General features: G+C 33.7%; 3 protein-coding genes across 6 annotated transcripts in view; all 3 read right to left on the bottom strand.

Annotated features, from left to right (window-relative positions):
- LOC137640410 (extracellular serine/threonine protein CG31145-like) overlaps positions 1 to 9,447 on the bottom strand; it is a 25,944-nt gene extending 16,497 nt beyond the window's left edge. The window contains exons 1-2 of the mRNA XM_068372968.1: positions 9,395 to 9,447; positions 7,054 to 7,146 (exon numbers count right to left, since the gene is read on the bottom strand). Of these exons, the coding sequence (XP_068229069.1) occupies positions 7,054 to 7,146; positions 9,395 to 9,447 (146 nt within the window). The remainder of the gene's footprint in view (positions 1 to 7,053; positions 7,147 to 9,394) is intronic.
- LOC137641610 (prostaglandin reductase 1-like) overlaps positions 1 to 17,500 on the bottom strand; it is a 581,256-nt gene that overhangs the window by 98,937 nt on the left and 464,819 nt on the right. The gene's annotated exons all lie outside the window — the stretch shown is intronic.
- LOC137640409 (uncharacterized) overlaps positions 9,748 to 17,500 on the bottom strand; it is a 205,415-nt gene continuing 197,662 nt past the window's right edge. The window contains exon 20 of the mRNA XM_068372967.1: positions 9,748 to 9,894. Within this exon, the coding sequence (XP_068229068.1) occupies positions 9,748 to 9,894 (147 nt within the window). The remainder of the gene's footprint in view (positions 9,895 to 17,500) is intronic.

The following is a 17,500-nucleotide window of genomic DNA, read 5'->3' as shown; positions in this document are numbered from 1 at the left end:
TACGCGCGTGCACATACTGTAGGCTACATACATATATAATTTTGTTTCCCACACTAAGCAGTTTTCACTATGAAGAGTTAACTGGGAAAATACTGTCCAGAAAATTCAATTTTACATGTGAATCGTGCGCGAATAAAAGTATACTACATATACATTTTCGCTACTCGCCCATACCTTGCTTGCACTCCCTCTCATCAAAGCCTGTACTATCTAACAAGTCTTAAACGCCATTTTACCAGCCCTTTCTAGGCCTTCATCGCCTTCTATCCCCAACAAACTCTAAATTGTATCATATTTCACCATCTATTGGCATCCACTTAATACCCACAAACACTAATCCATTATTTTATCTATGTTAGACTCTTTCCCTTCCTACGAATCTTCAAATTTCTTACTCTTGCAATTCTTTTCACACCACTTATGATATAATGAAGTATTTTTGCTGAATCAGGTGGCTAAGTAAGGCAGGAATCCTAGAGAGCGCATATAAACTTGAGAATTAAATTGCTCATCTTAAGCATGAAAGGTAACTCCCTAAAATGAATGGAAGTGTGATTTGGCATTTTTGTTAGATACAACAGACCATCCCAGTGCCCTGAATGTTTCGCTCCAAGGGAAAAATAAATATTTTCATAAAATTACGACTGTTGGATTCACAGATCATAACGCCCAATTTTCAAAAGAAAATAATGATGTGATAAGCGATGAGGTAACTGAAATATATGCATGGTTGGTAGTCTTACAAGAAAAATTTTCAATGAGATTCCATGACCTTAAAAACACTCACTACCTATTGAACAGACTGCTTCCCTATTTTCTGTGGATGTGCAAATGGAAACTGAACTGCAATGTAATAAGGAACTACAAAAACAAAGTATGGTGATAGCTCATTATATCAGTTCTATAAGCGTTTACCAAAACAGCATATCCAAAAGGGAGATTATGGCATTTTTTGGTAGAAATTTTTTTTTTTTTTTTAATGAACCTGGTTAATTTTTAAAAAAAATCGGTTTTCAATAACTGATCAACACTTAGAAGGCAACCCAAGTGTTGCTACATCAGCCTTTCAGCCTGATATTAACCAGTTGATCCAACAAATACAAAGTCAGCCATCCCACCAGATTAGGTTTTTATTTGGTTGCATAAATAAAGTTTTGATGTTCCTATCAATTCAAGCAAGCAATTATATCTACGTGCGTATCATAGCCAAGTATAATAATAAATAAGCCCTGGGTAACCGGGTAAAAAATCAATAGTATTTTGTTTAGGGTGGGGAGGTTAAGAATATATTGTAGGTCATTCACATGTCCAATAAAGCCTTCTTGTAACTGCAGAAGGTTTTTCATACTTTAGAAATACAAGACTAATTATGCAGTTTTTTATACTGAAGATATCTTTCCAACACCTCGATGAGCGGCTCTCAATAATTCTAGATATATGCCTGCAAGTGGCCCTTTATTTAAAAAGGTAGCACATCCCTAACATACCCAGCTCACTTCAACGAATTCAACACCCCATTGATGCATAAAGCTTATACCTTAACCTACAATAAAAATTCAAGCCTCATACCCACCTTTCGCACACCACCTGCTACATACCTTGTTTTGGCCATTTTATGACCTTTTTTACGATCATTTTTTAAATTAATTTTTATGTTCTATATACTCCAGAATTATAACAATTCAAAACTTTTCAAAACCCACTATCAATACTAATATTACATTACTTCCCTTTCTTTCCTTCCCTCCACCCTACTTATCATACTCTGTCTTACATTTCTTCTCGACTTTCTGCTCTTCCAAACGCTTATATTTTACCCGTTTCTCTTCACTATCCTTAATCAGCATCGTCAGGGGCATTCATTAACTATTCCACATCTTATTCACAAATTATTTTCTTATCCCACAACTTCCCATCCACCTCAATGTCCTCCTCTGGCCTCTCGCATCCTTACAGTAAAAAAAAATTCTATATAAATAGATTTACATTTATATATATATTATATATATATATATATATATATATATATATATATATATATATATATATATATATATATATATATATATATATATGAGAGAGAGAGAGAGAGAGAGAGAGAGAGAGAGAGAGAGAGAGAGAGAGAGAGAGAGAGAGAGAGAGAGAGAGAGAGAGAGAGAGAGAGAGAGAGAGAGAGAGAGTTTTTTTTTACCTCACAGGTGTTATGCTTTTTAAATCCTCGCATGTTAAGAAAAAAAAAAGGGTTTGAATCTTTCATCAAAACTTTTAGAAGTACATTTTACTGTGACTTACGTGTCGGCATACACACCACGAACCAGGTCATATTTTCTGAGTACGGCAAAGAAGTTTCTTCAAATATTTGTTTCCAGATCTCTCGCCCCGATATACAGCTGACGAAGCATCAGCAACACGCCCAAAACTTTCTTTCCTACATCATATGGGGTTTGTTTTACCTTTTCGAGAGTTTCAGAGTGATGGTAATTAGCGAGCAGGTTGAAAAAAGGTTAACTTTCAAATAAATCGGCCTAACAAGACTTTTTTTGGGAGAGGGAGGCGAGTTGTTGGCGGAAGTACGCGAATACCTAGGCGTTCCAAATAAAATTAGCATTACAAATGATCCATCACCCAAATCTCTATAGACTTAGGGATAGCAAAGTTGACTTGGGCAAAAGTTTACGATTCCCTTTTGGGCGCCTTAAGCTACTTTATTCCGACCTCAGACAAACCTCTCCAAACTTTAATTACGAAAAACAGAGCGGGAGAATTTCAAAGATAATTCCTTGACGTATTACCTTCGCTCTGGAGTTTGCCCATAATTTCCCCCTTTATGATCTTCTTTGATCAACCTACTGTCTTCCTAAAATTTATGTTTTGAAACTATCATGATATTCTCTCTCTCTCTCTCTCTCTCTCTCTCTCTCCTCTCTCTCTCTCTCTCTCTCTCTCTCTCCTCTCTCTCTCTCTCTCTCTCTCTCTTTCATACTAAAGTGAAAACGTGTCCGAATTTTCGCTGGTCTCTAAAGGAGAAGGTATGAAGGGACAGTCGAGTAAAGTCGACTTTACGTTAAGTAATAGTGTGAATGATTGGAAAAAAATAAAACGTTAAGATCTACATTAAATGTGGGTCCTTGGTGTGTGACACTCTGTACAGGAATGAGAAGGCAAACAGTATCTTCAGGGTAGAGCCTGTATGGTTAAGGAGAGAGGTAAATATGCTAGTGCAAGGATTTTGGGTAATAATGAAGGCAGTGGGAGTAAAACTTGTTTTGGTGAGTGTATATGACTGGGTTTGGAGAATATGATTGTACTAGGTGATTTAAATGCAAAGGTACGTTACACAGAAATAAGACGCTGGTTGGTAGTATCTAGGTCTTCGAGTAAATACGAATGGTCTGTTTGGTGGAAAAGGGGGATCTCAAAGAATTATAATAACCTTAATTAGAAAAGAAAAGGTAGTGCAGAGAAGTTTCCAACATGGTGTGGTAATAAGGAGTAGATGGTAAAAAAAAAAGTAGATGCATGTAGTGCTGAGACAAGAGGCTGGAGGCATAACCGAATTATTTGGTTGGATAAAATTTTTGAAATAAGCTGAAGAGGAAGGGGTGAAAAAAAAACCTTGGTTAATTAGACAAGGAAGAAATACTATTAAAGGTGGAAGTGGTAGAGGAACAGCTTGTAAAATTTCATGATGGGATAATCAGGGGTGTTTGTGGGTATGGGAAGGTGAGAAGGAATAGAAAAAGGCCTGGTAGGGGAAACTATGACTATCTAAAGGTTGTCTATCAGTGAAGATCATGTATGGCATACTCCACGATGAATAAGGTAATCAAGAATAATGAGAGAAAAAAGTAAAAGAAATAAAAGGAGAATAAAGTTTTTCCCGAAGTAAATACAGACAGAAATGATAATGAGGGAATCTATGTAGAAATAAACAACGCAAAATTAAAGACACTGTAAAAGGCGAATGCAGTCCTACGTCAATGTATGAAGATCTATTGAATATGGAAGATACAGGAGAGACCAAACAGTAAATCAATGTTGTTAGGCTTATAATGTTTATGTTAGTGACTACTACACAAGATCCGTGAGAGGTTGAAGAATGGGAAGACACCCTAAGCTGATGGGGGTAAAAAGGAGATGGAACAGTACAGAACAGTGGTGATAATTTGACAGTGGCTGAAGAAAAAAAAATAAAGTTAAAAGTAATTGAGTTCATGTAAGACAAAGCAGCATTATAGTAGGAGGAGGATTTTGAGAATGGGACTGAAAACGGAAGGAAACAATAATGTGGGAAGTTTGGAAGAGAGCAAAACGTTGTAATAAAATCCTTAGAGAAGCTACGTAGTGGGCATTGATAATATATGGTAAAAAACAACAAGTTTGTTGAAATTTCCGAAACTATTACCAATTTTAATGATATAATAAGCGCATTCCTTAGACTTGACACATTTAAACAAAGGAACTGATTTGGTGTAACGTAACTCTGAAACAAAGATTCTTTCAGTACCTGTGTCGTTTCTTCTTCTTTTTTTTTTTTTTTTTTTTTTTTTTTTTTTTTTTTTTTTTTTTTACACGAATGCGGGTATGGAATGCATGAACAAAGATACAGGGTTAGAAAATTATTCATGAATGGAATGAAGAATAATGGATGCGAGCACATGAATTTGGGATAGTGAAGAGGGTAAATTATTCGACTAAGGTAACCTGAAACCACAAAGATGAGCACAATGTTCATAATAGTGAAAGAATGGAAATGTGCACAGGATTAAGTATTTGGAAGTAAATATAACATGTTGGTAAGATGAAGAAACAAGTGGCAGGATAAGTGAAGCAAGAAAGGTAGTACTGTAGTGTGAATGTAGATTGGCAATTGAGAAGACTTGAATTGTCACGAGGAAACCAATGTGGGAATGTATAAAGGGACTTGGTGCCAACTCTCCTTTACAGAATGTTCACTGGATTCACGCCGTTAAGGTAAACAGTTTAAGTCTTGGAAAAAACTATTATATATATATATATATATATATATATATATATATATATATATATATATATATATATATATATATATATATATATATATATATAAACTAGTATACATTATACACGTATACTATATCCTGTTGAAAACCCAAAAGAATCTTCGAAAAAAAATAGAAGAATTTACATGAATTCATTTTCCCTCTTCTCCCATTTTCTAAAGTATTGGCTTTCGCTGACGTTTTCGGTTACAATAATTTTATCCTCCTAAAAGCTACGGATCACAAATCTTTTAAATGTTTCTCAAGTTTCCTCAACAATAATATAAAAAAAAAAAAAAAAAAAAAAAAAAAAAAAAAAAAAAAAAAAAAAAAAAAAAAAATCAGCAGTGTTCTCCAATATCATGAACTTTTCCTGTATCCAGATTTTCCATCCATTTTCAAGCATTACGTGGATGGATAAGCGACCAAAACCTATCAATCCTACACATCTAGATATGCAATAGTGTGGATGATAAGATCATGATCTATATTTTTTTTTCTTCATACACCAGACTGCCAGTTTCCTCGTAAACTAGCTGCATGAAATAAAATTCTCGTCCATCTTGAAGACAAAATCTAGTACACAAGGGGTCTGGCAAGCCATGTCAGTGTCATCTATATCGGTGTCATTTCCGATAACACCCTCTCCAAAAGTGGAATCCAGCCCAACATTTTCATAACCATTTTCAACGACCACGCAATAGCATTTTTAACTTCATATTCATCTTTCATCGAATGTTTTTGTTTTCGAGAGATTTCCATTTAAGGTATTTATAAGCTGAAAAGCTTATACTGCCCTCCGGTCCCGTCTCTATTTCAAAGTCCCCAATTCCAAACTGTTGAAAAATTTCTCCCATTTATGCTGAAGATATATTTTCGTGATGAGAGTTCAACACTTTAAATTAGCGATGCGTTTAGGGAGATTAGCTGCACCCATGTCTTTTTAATCGCCGTGATCTCCAGCGGAAGATAATAATTCTACAACAATAATTAACGTGAGCTATCATCGCTTACTCCCGCCATTTATCAGACGTCAAATGAACTCTGCTCTCATTAGGTACATTATAAATTTCCAGCCGACAATGTTCATACATGAGTTATTAATGTATTTATTTATACATCTTTCACTTATCTGTTCGTTTATTCCTCTCTTCTTTCACACATGGGAAGTTTTTTTTTTTTTTTTTTTTTTTTTTTTTTTAAAACAATACTGTGATAGCGAATGGTCTTTTAGACTGATAGATGCTTATATATCTAGAGTAAAAATAAAAATTTCGTGTACCGTGAAACATGAAGGATGCAACAGATGAAAAATACTTTATATTACTGCTGCGTTTTTCTTTTTTCAAATTTACCAAAAGGGTCAAATTTCATACTCTCTTGGAAACACCAATTCATCACCTTTTATGAGTGTAATATTTCACTAGCCTGAGTAGAGTAATAAAATTTACTACTGAATTTACCTAATACAGCTTCCAAGAGACTTAAAAAGACATTCCTCTCGTAATATATCGTAGTTACGCACATGCTTGCTCTTAACGATTATAAAATAAAATGTTCCATAAAATTAAAATGTACACGAATGATAAAAAAATAGGGTAAAAAGTGAAATAGAGCCGAGTTTAAAATTTGTAAAATGTATATGCCTTAATAAAAAGTATACAAGAAGAAAAACTAACATGGACAAGACACCAATTTCACTTCAACGTTCATCATATAGATAGTTCTGTTCCGAAAAATAAATAAAAGAACCCATAGCTAGGAAGGTTTTCGTCTGTTCCATTAGTTCTACCCAACCTATAAAATATGCAGAAACCGCCCCCCCCCCCCCCCCAACTCTCTCTCTCTCTCTCTCTCTCTCTCTCTCTCTCTCTCTCTCTCTCTCTCTCTCTCTCTCTCTCAGTAAAGGATAAATTCCAAGGAAAAAAATGACAAGACAAAAGTTAGAAAATGGGTCACCAGCGTTTAATGACCACAATTTGTGTTAACCAGTTTACAATAAAAAATAAATCGATCATTCAATCTCTCATACCTGTCAAGATGGAAGGCAGCGATCTCAGCATTGTGTCTCTCGAAATCGGTGAAATAAAAGTGATTCTTCAGTGTCTGCTGCTCTCTGGGGAACCTGAAAATGATAAAGAAATAAATTAAATCATTAATCAAGTAAATGTATGTTAATTACTCAAGCATATATCTTGCCATTCCACGATTAACGAGTGGAATTTAACAAGCCTAGAACTAAAACGCCATAAAAATATCGCAAATTACGTTAAAAATACAGATTAATGGGGCCTCAGGGCAGAGGCAATGGGGTCACTCACTATAAAGCAGAAATGGATTATAGAATTTAGGCGAGGGCCAGATCCTGGGTCGGTCCTGTGAGGTCATTTAACGCCATCATAAATTAAGAGTAAAAACTAGGATGAATTAACTAAAGTGTGAGTGAATATATGGAAGAAAGAAGAGGTTCATAACCTCATGGTCTTGTGTGTTTCGACTAACCACAACCTGCTAACTATCAGGTATACAATACCCAAATTACTGCAATAGTTAACAGATGGACAGTAAGTTTATGGTACAAAAGGCTTTACACTTCACATTTACAAGTATCTTTTAAAGGGGTGGATTTACTAATACTAAGACAAATTACTACAGGCGCCTACCTACCAGGCAAATATCACTATTTAGGTCAACGGAAAATATTTAAAAAATGTTGCTTAAATAAATATAAAAGTACACATACAATATATATATATATATATATATATATATATATATATATATATATATATATATATATATATATAAATTTAATTATATATAATATACATATTATAATATATATATATATATATATATATATATATATATATATATATATATATATATATATATATATATATATATATAAAATAAATATATATAATTATACAAAAATAAAATATAATTATATATATATAAATAAATATAATTATATGTGTGTATATGTATAATTATATATATATTTAAATAAATATAATTATATATACATATATATATAATTATATATATAAATATAATGTGTATATATATAATTATATATATATACATATATATATAATTATAAATATAAATATAATGTGTATATATATGATTATATATATACATATATATAATTATGTTTATATATACATATATATATAATTATATATATAAATATAATGTGTATATATATAATTATATATATATACATATAATATATATAATTATGTGTATATATATATATATATATATATATATATATATATATATATATATATATATATATATATATATATATATATATATATATATATAATATAAGTGAAAGTTTTTACTTAGCCACTAAAATCCATTTCGTTTCTACATACTCGAAGCGAACTAATCGTGCATTTCTTTCTTTTTAACAGAAGTCTCTAGTAATATAAAACCTAAGACAAAATTCACATAAACTTGCATTGGAAACTCATGTTACGAAATTGTTCTCACGTTAAAAATAAGGCATAAATATACGCTTAATTACTAGAAAGGGTAGATAAAAAGTAAGCAAGAAAAGAATGCACGTGAAAACGATGGTATGGACCACATTAAGCATATTAGCGGCATCACTACTATATAGCCAAGGTACAACCCTAGTTGGAAGATTCGGATGCCCTCAAGTGAAAAATAGCCTAGTGAGAAAAGGAAATGAACTATATGAGAACTAACTAATATAAAATATCTTAAGATCAGCAACATCGTTAAAATAAATGTCATATATAAACTTGGGCAATCTTATGTCAGCTTGTTCAAAAAAAATATTCACTGCAAGTTTGAACTTCAGAAGCGGCCCCAATTCAACTGCCTGATTAGGAAGATCATTCCATTATCTGGTCATAGCATGAATAAATCTAGAATGCCATGTTGTATTGAGCGTTATGATGGAGATGTCTTAACTATTATAATTTACTGCAAAACTATAAAAAAGTACTGCGTAAAGGATGGTACTATCTGGGAAGATCTGGATCAAACGATGGTCAGAATCATGAAAATATTTATGCAACATACAAAGAACTAATGAAATACGGTCCAAGAGATTAACATATAGATCAGGAACAAAAATGAAGACCAAGCTTTTGTCTAACAAATTAAGATGAGTCAACCGTTGAAAACCAGACAGGAGAACAATACTCGAAACAAGGCAAAATGAGAGAATTAAAAATTTCTTCTGGATATATTGATCACCGAAAATCAATTAACTTTAGAACTGAACAGTCATTAAAGTATTCTTTGGAAATTCTTTTTATTTTATTCCTGACCAACTGTGACGGATGATAAGACAAAATACTGCTAACAAATTTAACTTTCTTAGTTACAGCACCACCGACAAGAGCGAGTATATCGTAGTTTTGATCATCAAGATTGACATTGCTCCGTCTTCGCCAACAGATTAATTTTAAAAAGAATTATATGAGGAAAAAATAAATCGAAAATTAAACATTCAAATAATTCCAAGTCTCTTGGTTAACCAGAAATTGTTTAAGTTGGTTAACCAGCAATTATCAGTAAACAATACCACAGTGTCAACGCGAGTTAGAAACATTTCGTTACTTTGCGTAATGTTGTTAATGGAATTTGCTTGATAATATTTACTTTAACCGAAACGTTTTAGTTTCAAAAGCAGGTCACTTCTTTCCGTAGTCCTTATTAACCAAAGCTCTATGTTTCTTCAAACATCGATGCCATTTACTTTTGACCAATTTAACAAAAGTAAAATCTCATATTCAGACGAGTTTTGCCAAGGCCGTTTCAAGTATTTCGAGAGGGCCTTGGTTTTGCGCGTGTACAAAATATTTAGTTCCGTTTCTTTAGAATTCTAAAATAATGAAATATGAAAAATGAATAGAAGTAAAACTGACATCACGCAGCGCACATTACGAGGCAGTTCTGAATAAAGTGAAATAAAAAATTTAATCTTTGTAACTCGTCAGGAATTTTCATACAAATGTTTATACACATATATGTAGCCAACGTCTATATATGTAGATCTTGTATGTAGCCAAGACATTTGCTTTGTATTGTGTATAGGGGAGACGAGCAAAGTCCATTAGGCATAATCTTTTCATTGGATGGAGGAAAAAAAAGGAAGAGGGGTTCTAATAATAATAATAATAATAATAATAATAAAAATAAAAATAAAAATAAAAATAAAAATAAAAATAAAAATAAAAATAAAAATAAAAATAAAAATAAAAATAAAAATAAAAATAAAAATAAAAATAAAAATAAAAATAAAAATAAAAATAAAAATAAAAATAAAAATAAAAATAAAAATAAAAATAAAAATAAAAATAAAAATAAAAATAAAAATAAAAATAAAAATAAAAATAAAAATAAAAATAAAAATAAAAATAAAAATAAAAATAAAAATAAAAATAAAAATAAAAATAAAAATAAAAATAAAAATAAAAATAAAAATAAAAAAAAAAATAAAAATAAAAATAAAAATAAAAATAAAAATAAAAATAAAAATAAAAATAAAAATAAAAATAAAAATAAAAATAATAAAAATAAAAATAAAAATAAAAATAAAAATAAAAATAAAAATAAAAATAAAAATAAAAATAATAATAATAATAATAATAATAATAATAATAATAATAATAATAAAAATAAAATAATAATAACGGTATCAGTAATTATAGTGGTATAAAAAATAATAGCGACAAATATTAACAAAATATAAGAATGGCAATGAGAAGCAGCAGTAGTATATGGATTCAACGTTAAATTTGATATATGACTAAATACTCGGATAAGATTACGCAAATAAATATTTATAAAAGTTACTTCTACTTATTACTACTAAGCGAAATTTTCGAGGACATGCATATAAGTACAAGATATGTGCATGCAAATTATACTTTTTTAAAACTATATAAGACCGGACAAAAGAGAAAAATCTTTCAATGATAATATCCTTAAATACCATATATTCTATTACTAAAATGAATACCACCGATTTTATATAAAAAATAAAAAAATAAAATAAAAAAATAAAAAACAAAGATACTTTTGCACACAAAAATTAATAAAATGAGAATAACACGAATGCCTGTATTCATTACAACCTGGAGAAATTTCCATAATACTTTGCATATTTATGGCATGCCATTTTGCAGTACAACTAGGAATGTGACGAGTGTATTCCCCTCAGTCTTTTCTCATATAAACTAAATGTATTATATTTACAAGCTCTTTGCGTAAATGAATTAAACATTGCCAAATGCTCCTAACTATGAAACTACCGAAAATTAACTCCTCTTCGCCTTCAACTCTGCTATCTTTAGTTTAAGCTGGCAGGCGATGATAGATATAATTGTTGTGACACCAGTCAGCTTTACTTTTTACTTTCGTACATCCATAAAAGGTCACAAAAATTATCAATCTTACTAAAAGAATGCATGAAAACTCTGGATGGGTTATGTTAGAGGAATAAGAGATTTATAAAAATTGTATAATGTACACAAAATAATGGTTAGAAAAAAAGAGGCACCTACTTTAGCAGCAAATGTTTGCTCCATCGGGTCGAATGAAGAGGACCAAAACAGATTATCACAAGTTTCAGAAAAAAGTGAGAACAATGCCAAGGGTTAAAAAAAAAAAAAAAAAAAAAAAAAAAAAAAAAAAAAATGAAAATTTTAGGAACTGGAACCTCTCAGGGCTTCCTCTGTGCTCTCTTCCAAGATGAGAAATACACGCAAACAGTATTATTCACGCCCTTCTGTTTCTAAATCCTCAATCTTAAACTTGCATGCGAGTAATATTCTAAAAACAGTTTCATTGGGCGGTATTCATAAAGAAAAGGATATGCTTATACGTGCAAAATATGAAGAAAATCCTTCTACTTGTATTCATAAACATTTCAAGCAAAAGTTTCTACTTTTAGAGCAAAAGCATATCCTTATAATCACATAAAAGTAAATGGTTATACATAAAGAAGACCCTTTACTTCATATAAAGAGCATATGCTTCGAAAAAGCTGAGTCTGGTCAGTAGCAGACTGCAGTTCGAAGAGAAAGGTTGTTCTGTCCGATTCTCAGCACGATGGCAAATTTTGTGGATGTGAGGCATGTTGAACAATACATGCCCCGTTTACCCACACTTGATCGTGATTTCAAGATGTTATTCCGTTTGGAAGAACAAAATGTACAGTGGCTTGCGGACAGATATCTTGTCCAAACCTGGAATCTCTATGAAATATCAAGGTTAAGCCATAACTTGGTGATATGCATTTTACATTTGCTTTTGCATGTATAAACAGTTGGGAGAATACGAAGGCTGCTGTATTTAGGGATGTATGTATGTACAAACAGTATATATATATATATATATATATATATATATATATATATATATATATATATATATATATATGTATGTATATATATGTGTGTGTGTGCGCGCGCGCGTGTGTGTGTACAGTACATGCAAATATGCTGTATTCATATAATAGATATAGTTCATATATATAAATCTATGTATATGTATGTATATATATGTCTGTGTATATATATGTATATATATACATCGTATAAATATACATATATACATAATATTCATATACTGCAAGCTTATATACATGCATGTTTATACACAAACTATACATATATATATATATATATATATATATATATATATATATATATATATACACACACATACATATCGATTCGTACCAGAAATAGATTGTTCTAAATCCCAAACCTGAAATAATTTAGCTGAAATAAACTATTTTAATTCGGTTTGCTTTAAACCTCAATTACCCTTCGCTCTGATATCTTAAAGTTTTCTTCAAACTGCAAAGTTCAGCGTTTAGCGTCTTCAAATCTTTTCAACTAATCCATAAAATCAAATCACGTATTTTATTATTATTATTATTATTATTATTATTATTATCATTATTATTATTATTATTATTTATTATTATTTATTATTATCATTATTATCATTATTATGGTTATCAAACAAGAATGGATTTTTTCGCGAGTCCTAAAAGAATTCGGAAGAAAATCTTCTCGGATTTCCAAATGGCTTCAGAAGAAATAGCCATAGACTTAGCATGGAATTCTGAATGCATCCAGAACGGAATCTCAGAACGATATCGGAAGAAAACTTTCCCGGATTTCCAAATGGCTTCAGAAAAAATAGCCATAGACTTAGCATGGAATTCTGAATGCCTCCAGAAATGAATCTCAGAACGGGTTCGGAAGAAAACTTTCCCGAATTTCCAAAAGTCTTCAAAGGACATAGCCGTATACTTAACATGGATTTCTGAATGACTCCAGAACTGAAATTTCCAAGAGCAGTCCTGAACAACTCCTCCCCGAGCTTCAAATGACTTCTGAAGACATGATCTTCATTTTTTTCAAACGTAGCCTGCAACACCTCACATGATCTGTATGTAGCTGGCGAAATCTAACCAAGGAATTGCGCGTCAATAGGAGTAAGAGGAAATGAGTTGATGACTGGGAGAAGGATTTCACTTAACTCGCAGAGATCGCGTTCTGGCGGAATAGGAAGCTGCCGGTAAGAATTGTGTGTTACGTCTTCGGAACACCATCAACTACAGATGGTTTTGGTTTCTGCCGAAGTTGCCGATCGTTCGTTTTATATCGCCCGACTTATAGAAAGACACGGGATCTTCCGTTGGCGGCTGAGCTTTGAAGATCATAATGTATGCGCCTTGAAGGATCCCTTACTTGGGCTTTTGCGACGACGTCTTATTAAAAGCACACTCTTGGAAAAGTACGAGGCTTTGTATCGGTGCAAAACCGGATTGCGGGGAATGAGGATGGAGGCAGAATGGTTCAACTGAACGGTGAGTGATGTGTAGTTCAATAGGATTGTCCCAAAATTCGTCATTGAAGTAAGGACATATCCAGACGAAATTGGTAAATATATCATGTTGCTCGTCATTTACTTTGGCATGATAGTGTATGCGGAGAAATCGATAGTATTCATCTCTTTACTCATTGCCCAGATAGGTAAAGAATAAATGCCTTCGATTTCCCTGAGGAATCTGACGAAGTGAGGGACTCGCGGCACTGAAATCTTTTGAAATCTAGGACACTGACGAACTAAGGAAAAGAGAATGCAATCTCGAAAGAGAATGCAATCTCGAAAGAGAATGCAATCTCGAAAAAGAATGGAATCTCGAAAAAGAATGGAATCTCGAAAAAGAATGGAATCTCGAAAAAGAATGGAATCTCGAAAAAGAATGGAATCTCGAAAAAGAATGGAATCTCGAAAAAGAATGGAATCTCGAAAAAGAATGGAATCTCGAAAGAAAAAGATAATCTAATGAAAGAAGATCTTGAAAACTAGAAGACAGGAGAAAACAGCGAAGAGGAGCCTCTAATGCCAGAGGTAAGACACCTAAAAATAGAGCGCCTCTAACGCTAGAAGTAAGGCGCCTCTAATGCTAGAAGTAAGGCGCCTCTAATGCTAGAAGTAAGGCACCTCAAAATATAGATCGAAGACCCTCTAATGCTAAAAGTATGGAACCTAGAAATATATGTCAAAGAACTTCTAATGCTAGAAGTGTGGGAGGTAAAGAGAGAGGTCAAAGAACTTCTAATATTAAAGGTGTAGGAGCTATAAAGAGAGGTCAAAGAACTTCTAATGCTTGAGGTGTGGGAGCTAAAAAGAAGTCAAAGAACTTCTAATGCTAGAGGTGTGGGAGCTAAAAAGAGGTCAAAGAACTTCTAATGCTAGAGGTGTGGGAGCTAAAAAGGGGTCAAAGAACTTCTAATACTAGAGGTGTGGGAGCTAAAAAGAGATCAAAGAACTTCTAATGCTAGAGGTGTGGGAGCTAAAAAGAGGTCAAAGAACTTCTAATGCAAGGGGTGTGGGAGCTAAAAAGAGGTCAAAGAACTTCTAATACTAGAGGTGTGGGAGCTAAAAAGAGATCAAAGAACTTCTAATGCTAGAGGTGTGGGAGCTAAAAAGAAGTCAAAGAACTTCTAATGCTAGAGGTGTGGGAGCTAAAAAGAGGTCAAATAACTTGTAATGCAAGGGGTGTGGGAGCTAAAAAGAGGTCAAAGAACTTCTAATGCAAGGGGTGTGGGAGCTAAAAAGAGGTAAAAAAACTTCTAATGCAAGGGGTGGGGGTGCTAAAAGGAGGTCAAAGAACTTCTAATGCAAAGGGTGTGGGAGCTAAAAAGAGGTGTAAGAACTTCTAATGCAAGGGGTGGGGGAGCTAAAAAGAGGTCAAAGAACTTCTAATGCAAGGGGTGTGGGTGCTAAAAGGAGGTCAAAGAACTTCTAATGCAAAGGGTGTGGGAGCTAAAAAGAGGTCAAAGAACTTCTAATGCAAGGGGTGGGGGAGCTAAAACGAGGTCAAAAAACTTTAATGCAAGGGGTGGGGGAGCTAAAAAGAGGTCAAAGAACTGCTAATGCAAAGGGTGTGGGAGCTAAAAAGAGGTCAAAGAACTTCTAATGCAAGGGGTGGGGGAGCTAAAAAGAGGTCCAAGAACTTCTAATGCAAAGGGTGTGGGAGCTAAAAAGAGGTCCAAGAACTTCTAATGCAAGGGGTGGGGGGAGGTAAAACGAGGTCAAAGAACTTTAATGCAAGGGGTGGGGGAGCTAAAAAGAGGTCAAAGAACTTTAATGCAAGGGGTGGGGGAGCTAAAAAGAGGTCAAAGAACTTCTAATGCAAGGGGTGGGGGAGCTAAATAGAGGTCAAAGATCTTCTAATGCAAGGGGTGGGGGAGCTAAAAAGAGGTCAAAGAACTTCTAATGCAAGGGGTGTGGGAGCTAAAAAGAGGTCAAAGAACTTCTAATGCAAGGGGTGGGGGTGCTAAAAAAAGGTCAAAGAACTTCTAATGCAAGGGGTGGGGGTGCTAAAAGGAGGTCAAAGAACTTCTAATGCAAGGGGTGGGGGAGCTAAAAAGAGGTCAAAGAACTTCTAATGCAAGGGGTGGGGGAGCTAAAAAGAGGTCAAAGAACTTCTAATGCAAGGGGTGGGGGAGCTAAAAAGAGGTAAAAAAAAACTTTAATGCAAGGGGTGGGGGAGCTAAAAAGAGGTCAAAGAACTGCTAATGCAAGGGGTGGGGGAGCTAAAAAGAGGTCAAAGAACTTCTAATGCAAGGGGTGGGGGAGCTAAAAAGAGGTCAAAGAACTTCTAATGCAAGGGGTGTGGGAGCTAAAAAGAGGTCAAAGAAATTCTAATGCAAGGGGTGTGGGAGCTAAAAAGAGGTAAAAAAACTTCTAATGCAAGGGGCATGGGAGCTAAAAAGAGGTAAAAAAAACTTTTAATGCAAGGGGTGTGGGAGCTAAAAAGAGGTTAAAAAACTTCTAATGCAAGGGGTGTGGGAGCTAAAACGAGGTCAAAGAACTTCTAATGCAAGGGGCGTGGGAGCTAAAAGGATGTCAAAGAACTTCTAATGCAAGGGGTGTGGGAGCTAAAAAGAGGTCAAAGAACTTCTAATGCAAGGGGTGGGGGATAGATGTCGCCAGCGAGGCTTTGGGGAAGGCGCGGCGGCGTCTGTGTTCTTTCTGATGTGTAAACAATTAAATACAAGTAAAAACAGGGCATTAAATACGTATTATAAATACTAAACTTTCTTATCTTGACAGCACAAATGAAATCTACAAGTTCCAACATGTAACTAAGCGCTCCCGAAACACGAGTCAACCTTTTACTTCTGCTTGGAGGATATCCTCGCAAGTAAAAGGTAATCAATATGAATATGGAAAGAAAGATTTGCTTATACTTCTACCTTTTGCTTCAGAGAATTACCTTGTACTTCTACCTCATGCTTACAAGGATATCCTTCATTTTTATGAATATCTCCCATTAGGATGGTTGAAATTGTGATCCGATGACCCCCCCCCCCCGGAAATATCCCCAGTCTAACAGGAATTTTATATGGCTAAACGTTGACCAGGGCAGTTTTAAGCTACAAATTCTCTCTCTCTCTCTCTCTCTCTCTCTCTCTCTCTCTCTCTCTCTCTCTCTCTCTCTCTCTCTCTCTCTCATGACGTCTTCCAGGACCCTTTCCAAGTATCCCTGACTACCGCCTCAAAGACCCCCATAGTTCCATAAAGCCCCCAACAAACCTGCTGATTCAGATGGTATAAATTCCATTGACCAAAGAAGTCCACATATAAACCTTTAGTTATGTCCGTCTCGTCTCTTTGTTGGAATTGAGAGAGAGAGAGAGAGAGAGAGAGAGAGAGAGAGAGAGAGAGAGAGAGGAGAGAGAGAGAGGAGAGAGAGATAGAGAGAGAATGAATTAAAAAGATCGACCAATGAAGGGTAATAATTGAGAGATTACGAGCTACCTTATGAACACGAACAAGAAGCGAAGGGAAACATTCAAAGTGAGGATTGCGGACGAAATCAAATGTAACTGGACGAATGTATTACAAAATCCAGGCAACACAGAGGTAAAGCTTTGCAAAGGGAAGAGAATGTC

Source organism: Palaemon carinicauda, chromosome 5 (assembly GCF_036898095.1).
Source record: "Palaemon carinicauda isolate YSFRI2023 chromosome 5, ASM3689809v2, whole genome shotgun sequence".
Lineage (NCBI taxonomy): Eukaryota > Metazoa > Arthropoda > Malacostraca > Decapoda > Palaemonidae > Palaemon > Palaemon carinicauda.
The sequence above is the reverse complement of the archived record's forward strand: the minus strand, read 5'-3'. Positions and strand labels throughout refer to the sequence as shown.